Source organism: Mycotypha africana (genome assembly GCF_025528875.1).
Source record: "Mycotypha africana strain NRRL 2978 chromosome Unknown BDF20scaffold_12, whole genome shotgun sequence".
NCBI classification, from domain to species: domain Eukaryota; kingdom Fungi; phylum Mucoromycota; class Mucoromycetes; order Mucorales; family Mycotyphaceae; genus Mycotypha; species Mycotypha africana.
This window is the reverse complement of record NW_026515736.1, coordinates 461,743-488,788: the sequence shown is the minus strand read 5'-3', so window position 1 is coordinate 488,788 and position 27,046 is coordinate 461,743. Positions and strand designations below refer to the sequence as shown.

At 39.0% G+C, this 27,046-nt stretch overlaps 10 protein-coding genes across 10 annotated transcripts; 4 read left to right on the top strand and 6 right to left on the bottom strand.

Moving 5' to 3' along the window:
• The first annotated feature begins 20 nt into the window (after nt 1-20).
• BDF20DRAFT_895728 (uncharacterized protein) lies at nt 21-1,060 on the top strand. The gene has a single exon (XM_053082466.1). It carries the CDS (start codon nt 248-250, stop codon nt 668-670), a length of 423 nt encoding a protein of 140 aa, XP_052931784.1. The 5' UTR covers nt 21-247; the 3' UTR covers nt 671-1,060.
• Nucleotides 813-1,007, bottom strand: BDF20DRAFT_787342 (CCAAT-binding transcription factor, subunit B; the record flags this gene model as incomplete). Its single annotated transcript, XM_053076125.1, has 1 exon — nt 813-1,007. A coding segment is annotated over one exon (195 nt), but the record flags the coding sequence as incomplete, so codon positions are not given.
• Nucleotides 1,061-2,720: 1,660 nt separating the features above from the next.
• BDF20DRAFT_828082 (Na+ dependent nucleoside transporter C-terminus-domain-containing protein) lies at nt 2,721-4,545 on the bottom strand (the record flags this gene model as incomplete). The annotated part of the gene is made up of 3 exons (XM_053078221.1): nt 2,721-3,044; nt 3,111-4,302; nt 4,394-4,545. 3 exons carry the CDS (start codon nt 4,543-4,545, stop codon nt 2,721-2,723), a joined length of 1,668 nt encoding a protein of 555 aa, XP_052931783.1.
• Nucleotides 4,546-5,682: 1,137 nt separating this feature from the next.
• Nucleotides 5,683-7,017, bottom strand: BDF20DRAFT_828111 (uncharacterized protein; the record flags this gene model as incomplete). Its single annotated transcript, XM_053078224.1, has 2 exons — nt 5,683-6,019; nt 6,194-7,017. The coding sequence occupies 2 exons, from the start codon at nt 7,015-7,017 to the stop codon at nt 5,683-5,685; spliced, it is 1,161 nt and encodes a 386-aa protein (XP_052931782.1).
• Nucleotides 7,018-8,043: 1,026 nt separating this feature from the next.
• BDF20DRAFT_827903 (kinase-like domain-containing protein) lies at nt 8,044-9,483 on the bottom strand (the record flags this gene model as incomplete). The annotated part of the gene is made up of 4 exons (XM_053078202.1): nt 8,044-8,198; nt 8,268-8,855; nt 9,138-9,270; nt 9,301-9,483. The coding sequence occupies 4 exons, from the start codon at nt 9,481-9,483 to the stop codon at nt 8,044-8,046; spliced, it is 1,059 nt and encodes a 352-aa protein (XP_052931781.1).
• Nucleotides 9,484-9,829: 346 nt separating this feature from the next.
• On the bottom strand, nt 9,830-11,157 carry BDF20DRAFT_828099 (nucleoside phosphatase GDA1/CD39; the record flags this gene model as incomplete). Its single annotated transcript, XM_053078223.1, has 2 exons — nt 9,830-10,677; nt 10,800-11,157. The coding sequence occupies 2 exons, from the start codon at nt 11,155-11,157 to the stop codon at nt 9,830-9,832; spliced, it is 1,206 nt and encodes a 401-aa protein (XP_052931780.1).
• Nucleotides 11,158-13,359: 2,202 nt separating this feature from the next.
• BDF20DRAFT_827935 (UDP-glucose:glycoprotein glucosyltransferase-domain-containing protein) lies at nt 13,360-19,175 on the top strand (the record flags this gene model as incomplete). Its single annotated transcript, XM_053078208.1, has 14 exons — nt 13,360-13,511; nt 13,616-14,312; nt 14,386-14,735; nt 14,815-15,055; nt 15,129-15,318; nt 15,394-15,470; nt 15,539-15,796; nt 15,885-16,119; nt 16,195-16,289; nt 16,363-16,734; nt 16,819-18,138; nt 18,211-18,393; nt 18,490-18,882; nt 18,972-19,175. The coding sequence occupies 14 exons, from the start codon at nt 13,360-13,362 to the stop codon at nt 19,173-19,175; spliced, it is 4,767 nt and encodes a 1,588-aa protein (XP_052931779.1).
• A 444-nt stretch (nt 19,176-19,619) lies between these two features.
• Nucleotides 19,620-22,365, top strand: BDF20DRAFT_895656 (major facilitator superfamily domain-containing protein). Its single transcript, XM_053082465.1, has 5 exons — nt 19,620-19,988; nt 20,091-20,238; nt 20,375-20,663; nt 20,904-21,357; nt 21,469-22,365. The coding sequence occupies exons 1-5, from the start codon at nt 19,761-19,763 to the stop codon at nt 22,219-22,221; spliced, it is 1,872 nt and encodes a 623-aa protein (XP_052931778.1). The 5' UTR covers nt 19,620-19,760; the 3' UTR covers nt 22,222-22,365.
• Nucleotides 22,366-22,508: 143 nt separating this feature from the next.
• BDF20DRAFT_828153 (uncharacterized protein) lies at nt 22,509-25,035 on the bottom strand (the record flags this gene model as incomplete). Its single annotated transcript, XM_053078225.1, has 10 exons — nt 22,509-22,955; nt 23,065-23,377; nt 23,459-23,766; nt 23,848-23,945; nt 24,013-24,112; nt 24,199-24,258; nt 24,455-24,475; nt 24,525-24,567; nt 24,697-24,869; nt 24,946-25,035. Coding segments are annotated over 10 exons (1,653 nt in total), but the record flags the coding sequence as incomplete, so codon positions are not given.
• Nucleotides 25,036-25,701: 666 nt separating this feature from the next.
• BDF20DRAFT_895650 (uncharacterized protein) lies at nt 25,702-26,905 on the top strand. The gene is made up of 2 exons (XM_053082464.1): nt 25,702-26,208; nt 26,341-26,905. Exons 1-2 carry the CDS (start codon nt 25,906-25,908, stop codon nt 26,659-26,661), a joined length of 624 nt encoding a protein of 207 aa, XP_052931776.1. The 5' UTR covers nt 25,702-25,905; the 3' UTR covers nt 26,662-26,905.
• The last annotated feature ends 141 nt before the right edge of the window (nt 26,906-27,046 follow it).

The window sequence follows — 27,046 nt, the reverse complement described above, 5'->3', positions numbered from 1 at the left end:
CCTGTATCAAATAGATAATGAGAGAGAGAGAGAAGAGAGAAAAAAAAAGGGCTATCGGTTGCTGAACATGCCTTTTTCCCCTCATTTCATTGTTTGTTCATGTGATTTATCATAAAAAAAAAAAGGCAGAGAGGGGGTCTATTAAATTTGTCACTGTGAATGATTTGTTTATTTGATATGTACTAGAGATGGGAAATATACGTTATATATAAAGTATAGATAAATAAAGAGGGAAGAGTAAGAAAGTATGTATTACAAAGATGATGATATTAACAGAAAAGTGATTAAATATTATACAATTTCCAGCAAGCTACAATGGGGGACGGGAGGCGGGGCGAACAATAAACATCGTCTTCTCCTGTTAGTGAAATGTAGTTGTAGTAGAATGTGCGTTATATGCAGCATTGACAGCGGTTGGGTGGTATTGATCATGGTGAGGGAAGTGTTGCTGTTGCTGCTGCTGCTGCTGCTGGTACAAATTGGGCTGCAATGCCGTATTATCATAAGCAGCGGTCGTTGTGGTTGTCGTATCCGTGTTTGTGGGATGACTGACATTCGACCATTTTTGTTGATCCGGTGTAGGCGAGGCAACAGTATATGGATGTGGCGATCGCTTTTCATCGTCGTTCTCCTGTTTCTTATCGGTACTGGCAGTGTTGTTATTTGCTGAAGGAGGAGACTCTTGACCTGGTAATTTCCCAGTTCGTTCCAATTCCTCAACCTCTTTAGCGGCTAGTTGTCATTTGAAAAAGAAGCTATGCGTCAGTAGGTGCAAAAAAAAGAAACGAATCATCAATAAAGTAAGGTAACTCACTCAAAAATCTTCCACCGGGCCCTCTAGGACGACGCATGGCGTGCTTATGTCTGCTTTCATGTAAATAAGGCTTTCTTGTTTTTGATAATTTATTCAGCTCCTCCAATTTCGCTCTGGCTGCTCTGCGTTTTAATATACGATGGTATTGTTTTGCATTTACGTACAGTGGCTCTTCTTGTTGCTGAATATCGTTGCCGCTGTGTTGAACAAGCTGTGGTGGCTGTGGTGGCTGTGGTGGCTGTGGTGGTGGTGCTGTTCCTGCTTGTGCAGCAGCGGCAGCGGCAGCGGCAGCGGCAGCAGCGGCTTGTTGATCCAAAGATGATCTGTATCCCATGGCTTGCGGTGGGGAATGTATAACAGAGGCCTTTTCAGAAAAAAAGAACAAAAAAAAATTTTTTTTTCACATCCACAAGAGAAAATAAGAAAATTCGATTAGTGATTCATGACTAACTAACAGCAGAGAAGTAGAATATCTTTTGAACAAAAGTACAATACCATGGGTGCAGTTGCGTAAGTAGGTTGTGGAGGTGGTTGTGCATATAAGGTGTGGGGTTGTGGAGGTGGCCGCCTGGGATCAGCTGTCAAAGGCGGGTGCGACTGTAAATCTGTCATATTAGGATGGGTTGGAGCATAAGCAGAATTTGCATACATATCATGAGGCTGTTGTTGTTGCTGCAATAAAGCAGCGTGCTGTTGTTGTTGTGTTGCTGTTGCATCTGTCATATTTTAAATTGTTGGTACTTTGAGCCAATGAAATAGTTAAACTGTAAAAACTCGATTTGAAATTAATTGGTTGATCAAACAGAAAATCAAATGATAAACGAAAAGGAAATATGTAATTGGCTCCAAATGGCCTCAAAAGCGTTTTTATATCCTCTCTCCTTATAAAAGAAAAAAAAAATCCTTCGGTTTCTGTTGGGCCAGGGTTATCAAAAGCCGAAAATGGAAGATGGAAAAAAAGTGGTGGAAAAAAAAAAATAAAAAAAAATAAAAAAAGATAAAATGACGTCGCTTTAACAAAAAAAGTAAAGAGCATCTCTAAGTTTAAACTTGAGTTTAGGCTTTTCTTACAATTTCACTGTCATCCTCTCATACTTAAGCCATTGGCGTTTTTCTTTAGCTGTAATTTTTGACATGACGCTTCTTTAATAGTATGCCTTATCATCCTTCACGTAAAAGATAAAGCCTGCATGCCCCACCATTAGAACATTTTTTTTTTTAAAAAAAAGGTATTGTAAGCTGTCTATGCGCTCATGATAAGATAATCGTGGGCCGTAAAAGAGACAAAAAATGGTCCCGCAGAAGAAATAATGGAATTTTGTAAAACCTTGTTTTGCACGTGTAAAACCAATGATATTTTTGCTGCGTAACACAATTTTAATGCACGCAAAGCACAGTGATGCATCAATGCAACAAAAAGAAAGGCTCTTCCAATTTTACTTTTTTTGAATTCCATATTTATGCAGTCAAAAGATCATTCAAGTTAAATTAATCTGAATCCAACTTTCTGAATGTATTCTGTGGGGAGTGAAAGGAAGAGAACCTTCACATTTTTGTTTTATTTGAATTACAAACATATCACAATTAAAGAAATGAATGTAAAAGGGGTATAGTAATATTCTAGTAAAACAGCACAAAAGCAGGACTGAGAAAGGGCATTTGAAAATCTGTTCATTGTTTGAACAAACCGAATTTTCAAGTGAACAAAGAGCCTTTTCAGTAATTAAACGATTTATAAAATTTTGTTTCTGCTCTACCGTAGTAAAAGAAAAAAAGAGAAAAGAAAAAGAAACAACCATAGAGAATAGAACATATGGGATAGGGGTGATATGTATACGTATAGCCTTTTTTTTTTTTTTTGCGTTGAACAATGCAATAGATGATGATAGAAAGGGGGTTGAAGCTTTTATAAAAGCATACCAGCAATAGCGGCTGAAATCCAGGTACTGAAAGCACCACAGATACACGCAGAGACAGCCAAACTAGCAATATCACCGTTACGCTTGGGTGCCAAAGTACTCAAGACACCAATTTGCATACCAATACTACCCAAGTTAGCAAAGCCGCAAAGAGCATAGGTGGTGATGATATAAGAACGTTCCGAAAGGATAGATTTGTACGTAGTAGAAAGAGCAGAATAAGCAACAAATTCATTTGCCCAAATCTTGGTGGCCAAGATACGTCCCACATCCACCACATCCTTGTTTTCGACACCCATAAGCCAAGCGATCTGAAATAAAAAGACAATGAGTGTTTTTTGTTTTTGTACACATTCCATAAACTACAAACAACTTACAGGTACAAATATATAACCAGTAATCAACTGAAGTGTCAATTCATGAATGGTGATAAATTTACCGATCCACGTCAAACCAGCATTGACGGCATACAGCAAGGCCAACAGAGAAATCAAATTAGCACACATCAAAAGAGCAATATTCATACCAGTAGCCGCACCCAAACTTGCAGCGTGCAAAGCATTCGCAGGCTTCTCATCGCTAGGAGGGATACGTACTTCTTTTGCGGTAATAGGTGTGTCGTCTTCGGGCACTCGAAGTTTGGAAACAGCCAACGAACAAGGGATGGACATGATGCAAGATGTCAAAAGAGCTTGACCTGACACACCCATGGCAATATAACCGTAGAGGACAGAGCCCGAAATAGTGGCGAAACCAGAACACATGATTTGATGCATTTCCGAATTGGTCAAGTAGGGTAAAAAGGGACGGATCAATAGAGCATTTTCACCTTGGCCCAAGAAAGGAGAGGCCACCGCGACAACGGATTCGGCACCAGATACCTTCAAGACAGCCATGAAAAAGACAGCGCATTTTTTCAAAATGAACTGTAAAGCGCCATAGTAATACAAGATCTGGACAGTACCGGCAAAGAAAATGAGAGTAGGGAAAATCGAAACAGCGAAAATGCCAGACTCAGCCACAACGTTACCAAAAATGAATTGCGTACCATAGTAAGCATAGCCGAGATAGCCTTGGGCAAAGGTAGATGCCCAAGAAAAGATATCGTGACCCACGCTACATCGGAAGACAAACAGCGCCAAGATGAATTGGAACAAGACAGCGCTCAAAATGGTGTCCCAGTTCACCAGCTTTCGATTCTTCGACGTGGCCCAAAGACAAAAGAAGAACACACACATGCCAAATAAAGCGACCAGACGCTGAATACGTTTGGATTCAGGCTTTTCTTCCAGAGAAAAGACGATGATGAGAATGACACCAATGACGAAAATAGCATACGCAAGAGTACGCCATTTCTTGGGTAAACGCATCCACGGCTTGCGCACCATTTCCACACAGTAATTCCAGGGCGTTGTATAATAAGATGAAGGGATATAATGCGATAATAGTTTGAGACAGAAGAAAGCGTAAATAAGACCCAAAATGAGGTTCTCTTGATTGTAACCTTTGGGGACTTGCAGAGCATAGGCAGCTGCTAAGAAGCCGGTAAAGATGAGAAAGTAGGCAATACTAAAAAAGAAGAGGGAGTTAAAGAAAGGAACTTATAAACGTCCTTCTCTTTTTCCGTGTTTCCTTTCGAAATGAACAGTTCGATATTTACTGAAACCAAGGCCTATGTCTTTTGTAGAATAATGAAAACTTGGTATCCTTCTTCGCTGCTTCTTCATCGTCATCGGTCGAAACTTCTTCCATTCGACTATCATCGTTCATTTCGGGTATATTTATAGCGGATGTCACGCCCTTTTCCGTCATATCTTGGTTTTTTGTCGTGGATGAGTTGGCTGAAGTATCATGCTTTACATCGACAACTGAATGAAGATCCTGCGCTGTATTGTGAGAATGCGTACGATGAATGACACCATTGGCTTCTTCGTCCAGTTGGATGTTTTCTTGACTTGGCTCTGGATATAAGCTTTTTTCCAAGTCAAAATCAACACGTTCGAAATCTCTACTGGTAGGCATTTCTCGTTGTGGTTATGTAATGTACGTGAAGGGTAGATCTACTTTTGTGATACAGGTAATGTCGTGCAAATGGAGCTAGTTTGCAAGTAGTAAGGGTCTCACAAAAGAGCTTAAAAAAAAAGGGTCCAAATAGACTTTGACCTTTTTTAGGTGTGTTTGTTAAAAGAAGGAAACAAAAGGAAAGAGTCGTTCCTGAGCCTTTCTTGATCTGAAGAATATGCTTAAATAAATAAATAAAAAGAAAAGAGAGAGAGAGAAGGAGGGGAGAAGAGTTAGAACGCTTACTGTTTTGTGCGGATTTATATACCATTCACTGAAAAAAAATTTTTTTTTCTAATACCAAGCCTGATGTAGCAGGGCAAGAATATCCGCCGAAAAACCAGATTGAAGGAGAATGCCCCTTCACCCAGATTCCACGGTCAGCCACATGGCTTCATTGGATGGGATTTTGAATTTCATTGACATTCATTCGTACAAAAAAGTACTTTTTTTTTTTTTTTAAAACACACAGCAGAAAAAAAATAATTTTTTTATGAATTTTTTCAATTAAAAAAAAGAAACGCTCCACACAAGGGAGTTGGCAATAAATTACAGTACAATAAATAGTACAAATACATGAGTCTTCTATTTTCTCTTTCTATATTACAATGCAATGGATTTGCTTCTGGTATTTCACAATAATAAGCTTGAAAAGTACGGTATGTCTTTGACCGTTTTTCATTGGTCATCAAGGGAAAAGGCGGGGAGCTGAGATTTTGAATAAAAAGAAAAAAGAAAATGCCTGTTATCCATCTTACTTTAAGCCCATAGAAGCAGACCCAATTTTCTTTGCCTTTGCTGGATCCAGTCCATCATCATCAAAGTCTTCTAATAAAGCGGGCAATGCTCCCATTCTACAGTATGAAGATAGATGCGGTTTTAAAGTCGTTAATAAACAAAGGCATCCAATTCAAATACGTTTAGAAATGGCTCTGTTCTGTACCTGCTAATCAGCATCTGTAACTGTAGCCTCGTATACTCTTGATATATCTCAGTTATTTTCATATGGTTGTAAACACCTACTTGCAATTTTCTGATCCACATGTACAGCTCATTGACAGAAGCAATTCGGCTATAACAATGTCTGTCAATCAATGACCATTTATCGAAATAAGATGTTCGGAACTTCCACATGTCTTCGTTTAGCGGCCTATTATTGTTCATGCCGCCGTCTTGTGGCTGCTCTTTTTGTTCGTGTTCTATTTCCTTCGTATCCAAGATAACTCTATGACATGTATAGCAGTGAATAATGACAGATGACTTTTTTGATAGACTGGACGTTGTGTTCGTAGGCGTAGACATAGATGCTGATACTGTGGGTGTCGCTGCGGAAGGTGGCGATGAGGAGGAGGAGGATGACGAATAAGAGAACCATTTTCTTCTGGTTCGCGGTGGCGACGTTTGATTCTCTTTTCTTCGTTTTGCAATCTCCTGTTGCATATAATCAGGTGTACAAAACTCCAAGAAGCATGTCTTTGCCAACATAGCCTCCAGTAATTTTTTTATGGATGTTGTAGGGTTGTGATGATAATGATGAGAGTAATGGCTTGTTACAACAGGCTTTAGGCAAGGTTCAATATCTTGTTTCAATATATACTTCATGAAGGGATAACTATGCAGTTTTGCGAGTGATGATTGCGACTGTAGTGTGTGCACAAACTGTTCAAACTCTTTCAGAAGCATATGATCGATTGAATAGTCTGCATCGCTGTCCTGAAAAGCGTGGATTTTTACAGGCTGTGGATGATTCATCAAAGCGGACATATCTAACTGAGCTCTTAAGAGATAGTTTTCGTGTGTTGATAATTGTTCGACACAATCATCTTGTTCTTTTTTCTTACTCATCGCTTCACGTAAATCATACAGTTCGCCTTGTACGTCATTGAGCTCATTCTCGGTTTGTTGAAGTTTGATCTTGGCAACATCATAACTCTCCCGCAGTTTTAATTTTTCTTGCTTTTCGGTCAAAATTAATGCATTGGCTTCTTCAAAAAGTCGTTGAGTTAAATCGTGCAATTCTGACTCGACTGATTTCTTTGATTGTTCAATTGCTTTCGTGTGAGCAATCTCTTCCAAATGTTTGGTCTCTACTACTTTGATGTCACGCTTGAGCGATTCTACCTTTTTATTTAGGTCGTCCAGTTTTTGTTGATAAGTGTCACTTTGACTTTGCAGCTCCTTCTTTTCTTCATTATATTTATGAAGAACCGATCCATGGTCCATAATTTGCTGCCTCAATATATTGGTTCGTTCTATCAGCTGATTTTTCAGCTTCTCCAGCTCCAGCATTTCTGGTATCACTCTATGACATAAACTGCAATGACCTGACTTTAAACGTTGACAAGGACAGGTATGTGTATCATGATAGTGATGGCTGCTACTGCTGCTGCTACTTCTACTGCTGCTGCTGCTGCTATTATTCGTACTTGTGCTAGTACTCGTTGTTAAACTAGTTAAACTTTCATCGTGTAAAGGCATATGCTCGTGGGCATCGCTATGGTTATTACTGTTGATATTAGTGTCACTACTCCTGACATGATCCATATTACTGTTATTACTTGGATTGCTTTTTTGCTCGCTGAAATTTTGCTGCGTCCCTGCTGTTTCATCAACTTGTGTATCGGTCATTTTGAATCACTTTTGCCTAGGGTTTGAAACATGAGTTACGTTCCTTTATTTCCAGAGAAAAGAAGAAAAAGAAAGTATAAGAAAAAGGTCAACAAAAAATGGAAAAGTGTTGATCGCAACTCATTTTCGGAATTGAATAGAGAGAGACTGTTGGCAATAATTGCAGAAAAAAAAAAAAACGCCCAAAAATCAGGGAAGGTCTTTTGATCTTTTGACGCAATGAACCAATGCATGCATATTTCAACATGTGCATGACCCTTTTCGGGCCCGATGTGGATCGATAAACTTAAATAAATGAATACCGGCTGTTGTGTATTCATAAAATTTATGAGAGACATAAAAGTATGTTCTTCAAGGCTTAAACGCACGTTCATTTAAGCAACATCAATGACGAATGTGCCTACGATCTAAATATACGTTTAATTTGCTTCTATATTTATTTATTTTTTTTTCTCTTTGCTGCAAACCCACCTATAAGGCGTAATCAACTGTAGAGCTACTGTTCTTGAAATAGAGTAGTAGTAGTAGTAGTAGTAGTATCAGTAGTCGTTACTCCTCTTCAAAGATGGGCATCCATGTCCTCGTCTTTTTGGTGGCCACCTTGCTCACTTTGTCGTATGTTCATTCAAATAAGCACTTTGGTAGAGGCACCCCATCCTTGAAGTTTGTCTCGAGATGATGTAAGTCCTCGAAAAATGGATGAGCTAATGCATCTTTTGCAGACATTCTAGAAGCTGGAGTATATCGTACCAATTTTCCCACCAGATGGACAGCCGCTTCATCTAAAGTAAGACTCCCTGTTGCGGCAACAACATCAGCGGTGCTTTCAGTAGGAGCTATAGGACAAACCTGTCGTCGCAGCAAGAATTCTTTGAGCGACGATGTCTGAAGCAATTGTTGGCACTTGAATTGACAGCTATCCAAGTCGTGCAAAGACTCATCAGGGCACCCCAAGACTTGCATCATCGCGTTCAACTGCGGCTGTGGCTCTGCAGGATCGGATTGAAATAAGACCTCGCCCACGAACAGCTCGGCTAAGGTACAACCAGCTGACCATAAATCAAAAGAAAGAGTATAGTATTTGGTTCCTATAAGGTGTTCAGGAGCTCGGTAGAAGAGTGAACACACATCCTGAACAAACTTTACGTGTTCGCACGGTTCGCCGTTTGCTTTTTCAAATATGGATGAATTGCTGAAATCGCAGATTTTTAATACACCCGACCGAGGATCGACCAACAAGTTGCTTGGCTTCAAATCCTGGTGACAAATGTTGTTACCATGGAGAGCATTCAATCCACGCAATAGCTGATATGCATATAATTTGCAGTGCAAGAGAGGCAACGTATATTGCTCGTCTTTCTTATAATGCTCAATAATGGTGAGTAAATCGGTTGGTAAGAATTCTAATAGAATGTTCAGGTGGTAAAGTTGCTCTTCTTCTTTTTCTTCTTCTTCTATCTCTTCCTTCGGAATACCAAAACTACTGTTATCATCTTTTGCAGGTGTTGGTGATGATGCAATCTACATTGAAGCGAGGCAAGACGTACGATTCATGATGAGTTAGCCGCAATGAGGTTTTATCCTTCCCTCGTACTTAAACTGCCTCAGTGATAAAGAAATACAGAGTATCGAATCTAACTGGAAAAGTGGAGGGATGGGGGAGGGGGTTGCAATAGGATATGTAGATGAAAGTATGCCTACCTTGATTTCAATACTATCGCTATGGCTCTCTGGCTCGCTTGTAAATCGCGAGTAAAAGAAAGCCATCATCTTACATATATTAGGATGGCCGTTGCAACGTTGTAAAATTTTCAACTCATTGGTAAGTGTAGGTAGCTTGACTACTCGCTCATGTTCAGATAGTGGCCTTTTGAACACCTTCAAAGCCCTTATGTCATCGTCGGGAACCGTTCTAATACTGTACACGGTGGCAAAAGTACCTTCACTGATATATTTCTTCTTTCTGAACTGCAATTGAATGTGTTTCCTATCATCATTACATCCAAATTCTATAGCATCATAACTCTCTGTTACTTCATCTCGCCCAATGTCCACCACCATAACTACAATAATTTCGTCACAAATGTGCAGGAAACAGCCAGATTTGAAAAATTTAAAGCAAGGTATGAAGAAAGAAGAAGCTTTCTTTTCTTATCTTCTAACATGCTTTTTATTGTATATTCACAAATTATGGACATACAAAGGAATTCTATATGGGAGAAGGCTGCTGCGAATATATTAATGGTTATATTTTAAAAGAAAGTGGAGGAAGGATACTATATGAAATGTACTAGATGTATGAAAGAAGGTTAAGAATGCAGATAATGAAAAAGGAAAAACAAGGAAATAAGAATTTTATGCACAAGAATGTACTCTTTTTTTTAGTATTGAATATTTGATGGATATTTTATGCCTGACAGACAAGTTTGTTTTCATCCAACATAGCAATGGATGCACCCAAACACCAACCGGTTTCTGCTCCATTGATCTTTTTAGCTGTACGCACTAACCTGTCAGCTGGGATTTCGTAACCATACTTCAAAAGGTTGTAGAGATAAGTTAAATCGAGACAGAAATCCGGCTTCTCTTTCAACAATTGTAAGGCACCAGGTACATGTTGAAAAGGTTTGGTTTCTCCACGGCAAACTCGGTCCGTTAACTCGCCTAGTTCTTTCACCGAAAATTCTGTAGGCATTCCCAAAGGTTGCGTCAAATCATAAAAGTAGGAGAAAACGTACAAATCTCTGTCCTTGAATGTTTCGGTAAGAGAGGGTTGGTAGACGCCATCAAATGCACAGGGTCCTACTTCACATAGTTTATCCTTATTGAACACTCTTTCTATGATGCCGCGACATTCAGTGTAACCTGCTCCAGTGCCAATGAGTTGAACAGTCGTGCCATTATCAGTAGCCATATTCTCTTTGTAGTTTTCTGGTAAGCAAGGATGATAAACTTTGCCGGTCTTCTTCGCTTCTGATTTCCATAGATTGACCATTTCCATTTTGATTGCTTTACGTGCTTCGTTTAGACCATAACCGAGATAAGAATGTTGGTATAATTCAAATAGGTCATTCTGATAATCTAGTTGGTATTTGTGGTCTCCTTCCACCATATTTTCCTCAGGAGTTGCAAAGGTGGGTTCGAATACAATCTGCGTGGATGCACCGCCTAAATCGAATACAGCAGCTGATTGTCCTCTCTGACTCTTTCTCAGTTTACCCAACAAATAATTCACTGTAATCCAAGCGTAAACGCCTAGAAATAAAAATAGATGAATATACAAATTAATAAATTTGTACAACAAACATCATGCTTGCCCTATTTTAATCGAATGATATCATCCTCCATCAACTGAATGGAAAAGAAATCCATCTTACCTTCATCTGAGCCTTCCATAATTTCAACACCGTTTTCACCAGCAATGGGGAAAGGAAATGTTTCAAGATATTTGCGAACAGATTTAAGGATACTGTCCGATTTATCCTTACCCAACAATCTTAATCCAGCCGTTGCCTTGACAGCAATAGGGGTGCATTTCTGAAATTCCTTGGGAACACTCTTGACTGCAATGTCCATCAAAGGTTTTAGCGATAAAGCTGCTGCTTCGGGATCATCTTTGAATGACGATAAACCAGGCTCTAGCATATGAAATACTTCGTTCTCTAGAACTGGGTCGTTGCAAACACTGAATTGATAAACATGAACTCGAGAACCTGAAGAACCCGCATCAATCATAATAGCATATTTAGTGGCGGGTTTCTTATCATTTGTAGCTGAACATAAACCGCTGGCAGCGCTGTTCGTGTCACTATTTAACTGGTCTAATGATGGTACTTTGGAATCTATTTGAGAATCGGTAAGTTATGATAATCGCTTGGCATGTTGGGCGTGAATAGAAGCGAGATAAATACCTTGTAAACTATTTTCAGCAGATGGTGTTGTTGTTGAATTTGTATCGTAAGAACGAGCGTATGGTATTGTGCTGGATGATGTAGGTATTAAGAGCCAAATAAATAATAAACAGAATAATGCGGCAGCTGCACATTTCCAAAATAGACCCTTCTTGGCTTTGACGGGTGACATTATAGCAGGAGAGCTCTGTCTTTTACTATAATTACCCAAAGGTATCGATATAAATTGTTCCGACGACACTTTGAAGAAGTTTTATGTAGAAGAGGCGTTTCTTAAAGAAAGAAGCAAAAAGCAGAACAAAAAGGAGCAAGTAAAAAAAAAAAAAAAGGCACCGATTTTTTCAATTCCCAGATTTCAAAAGCCCTAATTGAATCCTTGTTGTAGAAAATGTTTTGGGCTGGGTTTGCAAAATTTTATCATAAATCTGTGGAACCCATCAAACCAACTGACAGAAAGCCCAAAATGGAAAGAAAATCATTTTATTTTGAGCCCGGGTCGCGTAGACCCTTCACAGGGACGGGACACAAAGTAGCCCGTGCAGCGGTGGAGCAAGTACATTTTCACGTACAAATGATTCTGGACTATATTAGAGTCACTTTTTCTGGATTCCAAGTATAAGTGGGCATCCGCGTAAATCTAGAAACATCCATGAAGTGTTTTGGTTCCCAAAAAGTATATGTTGTATCGGCAATTATACTGATACTATTTATTGAATTAACCGACAAATAGTATAACATGCGCTATATTTAAAGGTTACATTAGTATATAGAAATTCAATATATGCTGAACTTTTATGGACAAATCACAAAGCAGGGCAGATAACAGCTCTATTCCTTTTACTGCCAATTCGACATGGTCTATATGTTTAACAAAGCTCTGAGGGAGAAAGGATTTTGTAATTTTTTACAATCTTATATGCGGACAGCTTGCTTCAATTCTATTGATGGCTTATGCAAAGGCACCTCCATGACAACAAACGTTTCTGCTGACCACACGAAATGCATGGTTTCAGAGGCGGATTAAGTATTTACTGTCGTTCTTGCAGCATATTTTCTTTTGTGACGAGATAAATGGATTATACGATAATTTAATGATTCACAAGTAACCTGATAATATAACTTATCCTGATATAGCATATATTATAACCTTCATCTTAGCCAGTTTATCTTCATTGACAGCTTCTTGTCGACCTCCACGTTTTGCTCATCTATTTTAAACTTAATTCTTCGGCATCATGATGAAGAATGAATTGTATCATACTATAAGCTTTAAATACAGAGAGAAAAAACAATTGATTAATTATTAACATCAGAGGTACACAAAATCGAAAGACAGTGGTAAGCTTCGTCCTGCGATTATTGCTGGGTCAGCAAAACAGTTCTTGCTAGATTTTCATTATGTAGAATATCTTAATATTGCTTATTAGCGATGTTTTATACGGGTTAATTGATAATGTTTATATGTTGAGGCTCAATTCTTGCAGTTACTATTTGTAACACTTTTGTTCGCTGAGTGAGTGCATTTGATGTTCTTCCATCTCTTGTTTATCTTTATCTTTCTTTTTATCATCTATCTAGTCAATTATTATACGGTTACGTCTTGTGTGTATGTGCTCCATATCAAATTATTGAAATGAAATTACACACTGGCTGATAAGCGGTGCAACTTATGTTTCCAAGGTCTCCAAGTTTGTATAAAATCTGTTTTTATAGCCGATACAATATAAAAGCACGCATAATAATAATCGAAGCTGATATGAATGCTGAAATGCCATGGTTGTATATTGGAAATCATCGCCTATTCACCAGCAAGTTTCTACCCCTGAACGGACTGTTAATGCGAGCTACAACAACAGAACGTGTTGCTTATTTATTTGTTTGTCCAGGAAAATTTCATGCTACTGCTTTAACTCAGTAACCGTGTGTGACTTCAATAGGAGACACATTAAAATCGTCCTTTTGTCAACTCCCTTATTTGGTACCTTATCTTCTCAGTCAATCTACTCCATATTTTGAAAAGAGAAAGATGATTATACCCCGGATAAGGAGAAGTATCCTTGGCTTAGTCACGGTGGGAATTTGTACTCTCAGTGTCAATGCTGAGTCAACACAACACCCAACTGTCGACCTAACCATGGTAGCTCCTTGGCTGGCACCTAACTTTGTTAATGAAATCGCGTAAGCTCAATTGCAAACCTTCATCTTGACATCTGACAAAAAGGGAAGAAAAAAAATAGAAGGAAATAGAAAATGCTGATACATTTTTTTGCATTAACATCCAGCGAAACGATAGCAAATCATAACGAGACGTTATTTCAACATTTAATCGAGGAATTTGTTGCTCTAGAACAAAAGGCTTCACTAAAAAATGCGACACCATATCAAATTTATAGAGACACGACAGCTATGTTAACCACCTCGCGCATGAGCCAAGAAGAACTCGGCCTATTCAACCTTGCCCTGGCTCTTCATGAAGCAGCACCGCGTATCCAAGCATTTCATCAATATTACCGAGAAGGTATTACTCGTTCATTATCTAACTATGACGATGGCTGTGACACTTGGATTCAATATTTGGAAGATCAACAGTTCTGTGAATGGGATGAATTTTATAACGCATTTAAAAAAAGTCAGTTAATATCTGCTGAAAATAGCGCACCTGCGGCAGGTTTAGAAATTCTACCATTTGATCATATCGTGAAGGCCAGCGGACAATACGCGAATCCAAGAGCACAAACTCCCGTTTCCATCGCGCTCTATACAGACCGTTTCTCAGATAAATTCAACTTATTTTATCGACAACTGAAGCAACTTGCTGATGATAATGATATATCCTTTGTCCTAAGGTACAGACCTATGACCGATGAAAACATTTCAACCAATGCCATTGCGCCTTTATATCTTTCTGGTTATGGTGTGGAAATGGCACTGAAAAAGACAGATTATTTGGTGATCGATGACCGAGAATCACAAAGTAGGGTTTTTGAGAACATAAACCATACGAAAGGCATTTATGTTGACCTATTGTTCCATATTTCAAATAATATTAGAGACAAGCATGAAAGACAAAATGGCACATGTAGGCAAAAAAATTGCCAAGTCAGCAAGTTCATTATTTGAATCGGGTCAATTGGAGACCATTGAACCTGTTACGCCTGTTGAAATTCATAGACTCAGTTTCAAAGCAGCTCAATACGTAGCTCGCTCCAATAAGCCCTTGGAAATCTTAACAGAATTGTTAAACGATTTCCCCAAGTATGCCAAGAGCCTGAGTGAGATAGATTTAGATGAATCTTTTGCAGAGGAAATTATCGATAACCAATTACATTTCCTTCGTGCTGGTATGAATGCCATTTGGCTTAATGGCAAAGGTTTAGAGTTTAATCAAGTCGATCCTTTTTAGTAAGTTTTTCAAATAAGCGATAACAGCAGCTGACAGAAGACATGAAAGGACTAATTGTGAACTGAAAACTTAACCTAGCCTCCTTCGCGCTATCCGTTCAGAATTGAAATTGATCAACTCTTTCAAAAAGTTTGGTTTTACACCCAAGGAAGCCATAGAGATCATTTCAAATCCTGAATTAACTGCTGCTCACAACCCGGGAGAGAAAAAAGAGGAAGTGTACGATATACGTGACACTTCTGAAAGTCACTTTATTACTTGGTGGAATGATTTGGAGAAGGATAAAAAGTATAAAGATTGGACAAATAGTATGGACCAGGTAACGAAGAGCTTAATTTTATACACCTATTTGAACCTACTCCTTCTAACAATGCGTGTCGTTAACCATCCAGTATATACGTCCTAATTACGCTGGTCAAATTTTTCCTATCAGAAAGAATATTTTCCATTTGGTCCATGTAGAAGATCTATCTAATGTTGAATCTCTTTTCCGTATTGTAAATGAAGTTAATCCTATGATCAAACGACTGGTCCCAATGCGATTTGGCTTTGTTCCAGTCGTGAAGGGTAAACAGGATATATGTAAGTACACATTTCTTAGGGGAAAGTACCATTTTCAATTTACACGATCTCTGAAACACGATCATTTTATCGTAGCTACTGTTATGGCTACATTATCCGAGTATTTCATTCAAGAATATGGAAAGGCTGTTAGCATGAAGTTTTTGACTAACGTAAGTAAAATGAAGTTCTACTTATCTTGAAAAGACCATACTCACGCTTGCCATTATGGTGCAACTAGGTGCTTGATTCTACTCGAGCCGAAGCTAAAAGACATCCTACTATTGATATAGTAAAGGAATCTTTTGAAAAGACAGCCTTCGAAGCCGGAAAACCTAAAACTGGAAAGAGCCTTTCTTTTGAAGACGCATGTAATACACAAGATACATATATTCAAACTGTGCGCGAATTTTTGAGACGTATGGGTATTACCGAACTTAAAGCAGAAGATGGTTTAATGTTTTTAAACGGTAGACTTGTTGAATTCACTCAAGGCGTGGTAAAGTAACGCAGCCAATAGGTTTTGCATTGCTTTAAAAAACATGAAGCCTTGTACCATAACTCAACATCTTGTATTTTTATTACAGAAATGGGTCCAAATTTTGATGCCCGTTCTGGGCGACCTTCAAAGATCACTTCAGAAAATGGTCTTCATGCGTGAATTCGATAACAAAGACTTTAACTATTATGATCATATCATGGAGCAACTCGGTGTTCTTCGCAACCGCAATTCTTACATCAAGCCTACAAACGCTCACCCACTCCGCTTCGAAAAATTGGATAACACTAGGGCTTCAGACAAGCTTGTATATTTCCAAAAAGGTAAAAACTATCAAAGAAGTGCACGCATGTCAATGATTGATAATATATATTGTTTGGATTTCCCACCCATCTTAGATGAAAAGACTGCACCAGTTGTAAACCTTTGGGTATCTGCTAATCTTGACACAGTTTCGGGTCTTAAAATGGCATCAGAAGCCCTCAAATTTGCTGTAAGTAGTACATAGTATGCTGCAAAAAAGATGACAAGCTGTTTCAGGAAGTAGTCTAATACTCTATGTTCAGTCATCGCATTCTAATGTTAGAGTAGCTCTCATTCATAATTTGAATGAGACTCTCGATAATAATGCGGAAATGTCTATCCAGCCAATTAAGGATAACATTGAACCATCATTTTCAGATTTGCTCGCCCACCTAATTTTCGAAGAAAAAAAGATGGGACTTCAGCAATTACAGGAGCTTATTGAGAGCGCTGCTGTGCAAAGTAGCCAAGTTGAGGCAGATAGCAATCAAACGCCGCTTAAGGCTACGGTTCCCGGTTCACCCATAGTAGACATGGTTGCTAAAGAGCATGGTCAAAAATGGACCGAACTGGTTGATGCATTGGCAGAAGATGGACTTTCCAAGCCCTTCTGTGGTATCGTTTTTAACAACAGAGTAAGTTCATAACGTACAGAAAACCGTTTCAAAATGTATGTTGCTGAGGTTCTTACTCTTCCGTTTGTTATCCAAACTTTATAGGTAATTGGACCTTTCCAACCTCACGAAGAATTCAGCTATACCGATTACGAGTCTCTCTTTGAGCTCGAATATAACACTCGCGTAGAGCCTATCATGAAAGCAATTCGTGAAACTGGACATTCTTCAGTGACTGGACATTCTTTGGCTGATGTTCTGTCTGATCTTGCCTATCTCATTGAAACTGATAAGGCGGATGCTCCTGACCATCTCATGATGACAGAGGAACCTTTGAACCGTCAACGTGTTTACAATCTTATTCCCGGAAAGAAGTATACTCGTTTAGTTGTGGGTGATCCCAAAGCTTCCTTTTTGGAAATCGGCCTCATCATTGATCCCCTCTGTGAAACAGCTCAAAAGTGGGTCCCTATCATCAACACCTTATCCAAAATGGAAGGTGTATCTGTCATTATGCATTTGAACCCTGTAAATGGGTTGAATGAATTACCGCTGAAGCGCTTCTACCGTTATGTATTTGATGCTGAACCTCATTTTGATCCTACAACGGGTGTGCAAGAAATTCCAACTGCTTACTTTGAAGAATTGCCTACGGAGGCTCTCTATACATTGGGTGTAGAGACAACGAACGCTTGGCATGTGACTGTACGTGAAGCCAACATGGATCTGGATAATATTGTCCTAAAGTCGTTAAGCACTGATGAGCATGGCGTGTCTGCTTTATATGAACTTGAAAATATTCTTCTTGAGGGCCATTGTCTGGATATCAACAACAAGGCTCCTCCTCGGGGCCTTGAATTCGAGATTACCTCACCCTCCAACGGCTTACAAAAGGATACGCTTGTCATGGCTAATTTAGGTTACTTTCAGCTGAAAGCGTTGCCGGGAGTGTGGGATTTACACTTACGTGAGGGACGTTCTACAGAGGTTTATTCCATCACAGATATTTCCTCGGAGGGTAAATGGAATTGGGATGCGAATGACAAGAACGAAACGGTGAACAATAAGATGGCCATCTACTCTTTTGAAGGCTTGACTGTTTTACCTCTTGTCCATAAGAATCCTGGTATGGAGCATGAGGATGTGCTAAACACAGGCGCAGCTCAAAAGATGGAAGACAAAGAAAAAAGCGGCCTATGGTCTTCCATATCCAACAAATTCTTTGGTCAGAAGGAAAAGCATACGAGTGACAAAGGCACTGGGCTCGTTGCCAAACGAAAGCAGGCGGATATCAATATTTTTTCTGTTGCTTCTGGAAAGTTATATGAACGCTTTCTTTCTATTATGATTGCATCCGTTATGAAGCACACGGAGAGTACTGTCAAATTCTGGTTTATTGAGAACTTTTTGTCACCAGAATTCAAGGTACTGTGAATCAAGGGAGTACTCTTTCGAGTTTCTCTGGGAAAAAATGACTCATGATGTTTTGTAATATAGGATTTCGTACCTCATATGGCGGAAGAGTATAACTTTGATTATGAAATGATCACCTATAAGTGGCCTGCTTGGCTTAGAACACAGCGAGAAAAGCAGCGTACCATTTGGGGCTACAAGATCTTATTCTTAGATGTTCTTTTCCCCTTAAACTTGGATAAGGTCATCTTTGTTGATGCAGATCAGGTTGGTTCATTTTTTTTTTTATTTTTTTTTGAAAACAAATGAAACGTTCTCTCATTTTCTTATCATTCTTTTCACCACTCACCCCAATTGGAACAGATTGTTAGAACTGACCTTCAGGAATTGGTCGATATGGATTTACAAGGAGCGCCTTATGGCTATACACCTTTCTGTTCTGACCGTACAGAAATGGACGGTTTCAGGTTTTGGAAGGAAGGGTATTGGGCTCAGCACCTGAGAGGAAAACCTTATCATATCAGTGCATTGTATGTAGTCGACCTTCATCGTTTCCGTCAAATGGCAGCAGGTGACGTTCTTCGCGCACATTATCAACAACTGAGTGCAGATCCAAACTCTCTTGCCAATCTGGATCAGGATTTGCCCAACAATATGCAGCATCTTGTTCCCATATTCTCCTTGCCTCAGGAATGGCTTTGGTGTGAAACTTGGTGTAGTGATGAAAGCTTGAAAACAGCAAAGACCATTGATTTGGTAAGAAAACGGAATAAATGGATTGGTTTTTCTTTTGTACAAGCCTATTAACAGTGTTCTCGTTACTTCTCTAATGGGAAACCTTCTAGTGTAATAATCCTTTGACAAAGGAACCAAAGCTTGATCGGGCTCGTCGACAGGTTCCCGAATGGGAATCTTATGATAAAGAAATTGATGCACTCCGTAAACGAATAACACCATGCACACCTATCATTGCCAATGAATTTGGTGATCAAACAATTATTCATGCCAGAGAGGAACACGATGATAAACACATCAAGGACGAATTGTAAAAAGAAAAATAAGAGTATAAAAAGAAAAGGATCTATAACTATTAAAATGTCTGCTTAAATTTTGTTCCAAAATAATCACCTCAATAAAAGTCGAGAGTTGGTACGTAAAGCATTTTCTATAGTCAGCAGATGAGAGGCTGCAGTTAAACATAGGCCATAGACTTGCAAGGAAGCGTTACAAGTGAACATCAGAGTGAAAGGTTTCCCCTTCTTTTTTTTTCCTCAATAAAACGCATACTCATAACTGTAAGTGCATATGTCTGAAGCGCTATGGGCATACTACTCTCGCCATCGGTTTACGGATGAGTGTCAAATGGTTTCTCGAATAAATACGGGGCCACTGCTTTAAGAAATTTAATTCACACACATACACAGCAGCAGCAACAACAACAAGGTCAATTTATTGAGTTGTTGGCCAAGCCTTTTTAAATTCGACCAAGGTGAAAGACAAAAAGAAAATGTGAACCTTATTGTTCTTTTAACATACTGCGCACGGTGAACCTATACTCCAGATCTTTTCCTTTTCTCTTCCAACTCACCTAGCAAAGCGAGCCCCCGTCATTCCTTTTCATCTCCAGCTTCTCTATGTGGAACATTTTCAAGCCTAAAGATAAGAAAAAGGCCTACCCTCCTCAGCATCAAAATGACAGCAATGAGGATATCTTACGAGTGATCAAGCAGTACAGTCAAAGTCCCATGGATGCTATTCATAAAAACAGTAAATTAGACCAACCAAAATACCCGTTTCTGCTACGATATCGAACGTCGAACCTCTTTGTCATATTCATATCTACATACAACATCATTTCAAATGTAAGGCAAAATAGGTGCTGTGGTTTGATTGTGAAGAGAAAGAACTTTTTTTTTTCTTTTTTCTCATTTGGGCATATATCGTGTTTCTTCCTTGGGTAATAGATCTACCATATCATATCATTATCATTAATCACTTTGTATATCATTGAACATCAAATCGACACCGGCCCTTCAAATGTAGAAACGAGTCCATTATCAAGACAGAACATCAACAATGTGTTATCCATCTGTATCTTGTCTGGAATTATTGGTAAAAAAAAAAAAAATACAGAGAAAGAAGCGGCGAGGGGAGGCATGGAGGAAGAGGGAAAGGGAGGTGTTGTTTTTTTTTTTGTTTTTGTTTTTTTGCTTGATTCATTTGCTGAACCGTTTTGCCATGATCCTAGGTGGGTCCCTATTGACGAGTTGGGTAGCTCGTCAAACAAAGCAAAGAAGAGTACCTTTACTGGTCGCTTCAATTGCAGGCATGATAGCAGGCAGCGTGTATATGGTATCTGTACAATATTGGATGTTACTTCTTGCTGGGTTTGTACAGGGCGCATCCAACGCAGCTATATGGCTTTTTAGTTCAGCATGTATTGCTGACGCATGGTCACAGCGTCAAAGCACGATGATGGTTGGATTCATCAATAGCATTTCAGCCTTAGGGGCAGCGTTTGGATTGATAGTAGGAGGTAACCGATGTAGTCTATTTCCTCTTTGTTGAGAACGGGAGGCTAATGCGCATTTGTCTCTTGTTGTTTTGCCTATCTTTGGATATTTCATAGGAGGTAATTCTTCAGTTCATGCAGAGGAAGAAGATGGAAGGGTGGGGTTGGGGCAGGAAGAGAGAGAGAGAGAGAGAGAGAGTTCTGATCTTGCTGCTACCGTTTGGATCGCACACTCATGCTTCTCTTGTCATATCATTTTTTCAATAGAGTTCTTTTACCACTTCGATCATAAAATCTGCTTTTTGAGCACGATTGTCACAGGCTGCTTGTCTCTATTAGGATTGGTTCTTCTCATTGAAAAGCACATGGTTCCCAACGAATGGCTTACTTCAAGGCAGTTGGAATTCATGAGAAAAAGAAACAAACGTCGACGTAATGCAACACCTATCCATTCCCGGGTATGGGATGCTTATACAGAGAAAGGTGGAGTATGGGGCGATCATCTATCATCAGCGACGCTCCAGCGTGCTGGTAGCCACCGATCGCTTTCATCTGAAAAAGACATGGGTACAGCCACGGCGGCAGCAGCACAACAGACCCAGAATGGCATAGGCATTGAAAAAGCAACAGATAGGCGCCTTTTTATGTGGACTTGTGTAGAGCTTTTCACTGTCATTTACAATGTCTTTGTTACGTTTGTAATTATGAGTGGGCTAAAGGTAAGAGAACAATATGTATCATGGAAAGGGGGCTAGCTATTGGCTCAACATTGGATTCAACGGGCTCATTGCAACTTTTTTATGTTGTTGTTATTGTTGTTGTTGTTGCAGCTTGTCGTTATACAAAACCTCCTCCAGACCTTTATGTTTCGTCAAGATGAAATGTTTCCAGAAGTGATTACAGGAACGTTTCTACTTCCTTACGCTGTGTCTAGTTTCATGGGTGGCGTATTGTGTATATGGTTTGAGGCCAAGATCATTACTCTAACAATGACTATTATGTGCGTCCCTGTTTTCATTTGGCTGGGCTTACCCAACAATAATTTCCAATGCTTCGTATCAGCTGTGGCACTCACTGCTATCTTATTGAGTGTCATCATAACGTCCAGTGTCGCCGGCATGGTGCAGATAGTACAGCAAAAGAGGTTGACGCAGCAACAGAGAAAGGCAAAGAAGGAGCAACCCTCTGCGCAGCTTATAGTGGGTGTCTTTGGAGCCATTATTGTTGCAGCCAACGTAGGACTCTTTGTGGGCTCTTTTGTTTCAGAATTGATGGATAGACTGCAGGGTTTCTGGCTGTGTTTCTCGTTTGCCATGCTACTGGCCACCTGTGTCCCAGCCATGATCTGCTTTATTAAAAGCGATGTCGGTCATAGCAGAATGGAACTGGAAGAAGGAAAAAAGCATACGAGTAAGATTGTCAACAATATACGGCCTATGAGTTTTGACGAATCTGTTGTATCTGATGAGGATGATGACCAAGATACAAATAGTGCAGTTGGAACCCCAAGAGTATCGCTGAGCGGTGGCGCACTCAGAAAAGATGTTCTTATACACTCTTTGGAGACAAGCCATAAAGTATAGTCAGTCCCCCTTTTTCCATATTATTATACAATAGACAAAAGTATACACCATTTATTATATAATGAAAAGAGAGAGAGAGAGAGAGAGTACTTATTTTCTCTTCTAGTGATGCGAAATAATACAATAAGAATATGCAATTCGTTGGTAAATACATGCGTGAAACTGTATAGGAAAATGCGAATGAGGAGGGGCATAGATGGATAATGGATAATCGAGGATGAAGGCTATGATACATAATGGGGAGGGGTTGTCCTTTTTTTTTGTTTTGAGGTCATCTAAGCTTCTTATTAAATAAACATTTCATTGACAAACTCTTCATAGTCATAACCTTCCTGCTGGTCAGGCGTGTCCACAATAGGCATGGACGACTTTAAGTAGTCTATCATTCGTACTGGAATTTGGCTCATTTTGAGATCCAATTCAGTGACATACGCCTTTTCTCCGGCTACGGTTCTGAACGCTTCTCGTAACTGATCTGGAGTTGTCTTATCCTCAGTGACAGATACCATGAAGCGGATAAACTGCTCAAAAGACATGTAATCGGCGTCCTCTGTAATGTTGTAAAATATACTTTCAATTTTCTCTTTCTCATAGACAATACCAAGACTTGACAGTGCATATCTGAATTCTGATACAGACAGTGTGTTGGTGTAATCCTTGTCAAAGTACCTAAATGTTTGCTCAAATTCTTCCAATTGCGCTGGAGTTAAATTGGTCATATTTCTTGAGACAATCTGTGGTTCATCATCGTGGTAGTGGAGGGGGGGGGGAGGAGAAAGAAAGAGTTGTGCTGTTGAGAGGGGTTATGTCAAGAGGAGAAGGATGCGTTTTGTTTTTTTTTACCTGATTCTGGATAAAAGCACTCTTTTTTTGTACAGCTTCTTTCACTAGATCGAATTCAAAACGTAGATCTTCTAAAGAATAAACTGTGTAATCGTTTTCTTCTGTATTTGCTTCTTTACACTCTCTATCGAGCAATTCAATCATATCTAACGACTCTTGTAAAGGTTGAAATGATTTGGTTAATCCTTGCACCAAGGCCAATTGAGAAGGAAGAGTGCCTTCAAGGTCTACCAATTCAGCTGAAATAGAGTCAAGGTGTCGCTGAAAGTCATTTGCAGCTTCAGCAAAGGCTTTACGTAGTCCTTCTTTAATTCTGCAAGATGGTTCATAGGAAAGAGAGATGTCAGTTTCTTATGACGATAAGCAAACTAAATCAAAGACACAACGCACTTACTCTCGCAGAGTTCTATTGATGCGTCGATGGTATCTCGCTTCGTTTTGTAACAATGTGTTCCAAATATTATCCAAATCCTTCAAGGTCAAGCCAGGAGGTGGGTAATACGGCTTAAGATTGTATGTCTTTGCTTTCGTCTGAATGTTCCCTAACAATGTATCGATGCTTTTCTTTTCTGCTATCCACATTCGTTTTTGTGTACTTTTATACACATCAAATGCTTCACTTTTCTCTTTTGCGTCGAAATAACTGTCTGTCAATTGGGTATTCAGCCATTCCTCTTGTACTAATTCGACTGCTTCCATAAGCTTTTTGAAGGGGAAGAAAAAAGAAAAAAAATGAGATGTGTGCTCCCCTACTAGGCCTCTCTCGATTAAAATGATCCATACCGCGCGAACTCGAAGCTCATATTGATGTTCCATATCCCATACGGACGCTAAAACATCTGCAAATTTAGCTACTCTTCTTCCGGCCGTTTCAAACTCGTCTAGCGTTGTGATGATGTTGGATTAAACAGTGAACATTGAGAAAAAAATGACAAAGCAAACACATACCACGTGCTGAAAATGCGTGAAAGTATTCTGCGACGTAGGTCATGACTGATTTTTCATCCGGTTTCTCTATATCACACACATCTTCCACATCCAATAGTTGCTAGTGAAACAAATAGGCATATTGTTATGATATCTGTAAGAAGGGAGCACACAACAAAAAAAAAAAAAAAGAGATATAGTACTTACCGGTATACCCAATTTTTTAGCAGCTTCAAATGCAAGGGCTGTATTACCATGCCTGTCAGTCTAAGAGAAAAGAAACGATGAGCTGTCACGTTGAACAAAAAGAAAACGACCAAGAATGATGTTACCTTATCTAAAGCATCGTAGTCAATCAATTCTGGGTGGTGATGATGAATCAATGCACAACTAGTGTAAAGACAAACCCAAAAGTCAGCATGACGATCTATAGGGGTCGTGATCAAAGGATACGAAAACTCACAATGCCAGGCCATCCGTCCAACTGTAAGTAAAATCTCTAATGTCGACATCCTCGTAATCGACTGTTTTACGTTGGCACCATAAAAGCAGGCCTTCTCTTGCATTCTTACCATCCTGACTAAAATTAGATTTATTCAAAACAATGGGAGTCTACATGTGAGGAAAGAGAAGAGTTCACTCTAAATACGTTCAAGGGCTTACTTGATATCGGCAATCGTGAATCTCAAAATAATCGTCCACAACATGCCCAGTACCAACTTCAGGTTCTTATTCACAATGTCTTCTGCACCTATATTCGTCAATGCAACGCCTCTTTGCTTGATATAATCCAATGCCTTGTTGACATTTTCCATCTTTTGAAATATCATTCCCGGATTTTGGTTGAAAGGTCTTAGCGACTCTCCACCAATGATTTCCTACATTGATTCACTTTTTGTTCAGTTGTTTTCTAACACTAGTAAAGCAATGATAGTGTCATATAGGTTGTCTTACAAGCAACTGCAGCAAACGGACACCATTAGCTAGATCTTCATTCAGGTGAACAATATGTGGTATACCTTTCATGTCCAGTTTGTTATTGACCCATTTCGTAAAAGCTGAACCACAAGTTAATATTGTGAAAGGAGGGGGGGGGAAGTGTCTATGTTATCCCAGGTAGAACTTACTTTTCTTTTGAGTGAGCTCCCAAGCATTTGCCATTTGCTTCTTTTCTTTTTGACACAAACCAAAATAAAAAAAAAGAGGGTTCGGAGCTTTTTTCTTTTGCTTTTGAGAAACAGTGGGCTTTTTTTTCGATTTCTGTTACCTTCAAAAGATCGTCGTATGGACATATTTCCAAGATTTGTTGTCAAATAAGCAGTTGTCATGTTTTCCAAAATGTCAAGCTTTATGTGACTAAGGGAGAGAGAGAGAGAGAGAGGAAATGAAAGAGAAAAAGGGTATCATTTTTCTTGAAAAAAAAAGGGGAAATTATAATTTCCTTTTTTGGATTTTAATAAAAAACAACAAGTGTTTTTTTTATATATAAACGTAAAAGAAGCAACTCCGATAAATGCAGCAAGTGATATGGACAGTTGTAAAATTAAAAAAAAAACAAAGGAAAGGGAATAGAGATGGACGCGTTTGTTGAACAGACCGCGTTTTTTTTTCATTTATTAAAAAAGAAAGGAGACAACTTTTCACACGAAATGACGGGCGCATTAAAACAATACAAACAGGAAAAAAAAAAAAAAAAAAAAAAAAAAAATGCTGTCAAAATGTTGTCATCATTTTTGGAACCCCTCCTGCCATCGACTTTTGATGAATAGACTTGCTTTTTCCATACGCCATTATTTAAACCTTTTTGCATGAAACGCAAATAAAGGATCCCTCTCACCCCCCGGATTTTCCATTTTTTTCTATTTCTTTTTTTTCTTTTTTCTCTACTTTTTCATAAACAAATAACAGAAAACAATGAGCAGACCACCTATTACTACTACAAACAAAGTCTCCAACTTCCTCTTGGATCCTTGGTCCACTGTCAAGGTCGTCGCACCGGCTGCTGCTGTTCAATTGGTGCTTCACAACACAGTCTTGAAGAAGGCCAGTTTGCGTGAATTGACCTTGGGTCTTACTCTGCTGAATGCTATTTGGTTTGCTACTACTTTCAACTGTAGTTACGTTGAAACCCCACTGATTGCTAAAGTGCCAAGTCTTAATGAAAATACAAAGTTGGACGTAGGACGTCATCGCTTCAATTGGATTAATAAGATTGAGGTGAGTAGTAAATGCAAGACTGTTTTATGAAAGTGAGCACTTTGGAGAGAGAGAGACAAAAGAGACATGGGTAGGACGCGCAAAAAAAAAACAAAAAACAATGATACTTACTCATCCTCTCTTTTCAACCAGGCAACTGTCAGTTTGATGAGTCTTAATCTTTACTTGAACTGGCACGAACGTATTTTGAAACATAACGGTTTTGTTGACTGTGTATTAAAAACGGCTGCTCTTGCTCCCATTGCCATTACTGTTGCTCAGAGCGTTTACTTCTTACCTAAATTCAGCAAGCGCGCTGCACAAGTTGCTCAGGGAAGCGTTACTGCAAAGGACATTTGGGACAACGATCCATTTTTCTTAAAGGGGCACCGTGCTTACATCACCTTGGATACGCTGAAGCTTTCCGCCCTGGCTGTTGCTGGTTTACGATTTGGTACAATGTTGAAGAATTAAGCTCATTTTTCTCTTTAAAAAAGAAAAAATACAAAAAAAATAAAAAATAAAAAATGAACTGTTGACTTTCACATTACCAAAATGGCTATACATTCATTCAAAAAAAAAAGCTCATCTTGTCTCAAAAGGTGAAAAGCGAACACACTGTATCTGCTATTTAAAACTCAGAGATATCGATGTGGTTGATTTTTTCATGATGAAGGTTAAAACAAAATAAATGAACACAGACCTTTCTGTAGGACACAGTTTATGCATGATGCATAAGTATGAATGGATGCACAGCGCCTTTCTGTTAGACTCTTGTTTTCTATGCAATAGGGGTATCCTTTTTTTTTGTGGAAAAAAAAAAAAAAAAAAAGAGTTTTGAAACTCCAGGTCTCATTGA

What these genes read in the sequence shown, in the direction of transcription:
- BDF20DRAFT_895650 (XM_053082464.1), top strand. Translation starts at nt 25,906, where the DNA reads ATGAGCAGACCACCTATTACTACTACAAACAAAGTCTCCAACTTCCTC. An exon ending in ATTGGATTAATAAGATTGAG is followed by an intron (nt 26,209 to 26,340) that starts GTGAGTAGTAAA and finishes CTTTTCAACCAG; the next exon opens with GCAACTGTCAGTTTGATGAG.
- BDF20DRAFT_895728 (XM_053082466.1), top strand. Translation starts at nt 248, where the DNA reads ATGTATTACAAAGATGATGATATTAACAGAAAAGTGATTAAATATTAT.
- BDF20DRAFT_895656 (XM_053082465.1), top strand. Translation starts at nt 19,761, where the DNA reads ATGTGGAACATTTTCAAGCCTAAAGATAAGAAAAAGGCCTACCCTCCT. An exon ending in CATACAACATCATTTCAAAT is followed by an intron (nt 19,989 to 20,090) that starts GTAAGGCAAAAT and finishes CTTGGGTAATAG; the next exon opens with ATCTACCATATCATATCATT. An exon ending in TATCTTGTCTGGAATTATTG is followed by an intron (nt 20,239 to 20,374) that starts GTAAAAAAAAAA and finishes CCATGATCCTAG; the next exon opens with GTGGGTCCCTATTGACGAGT.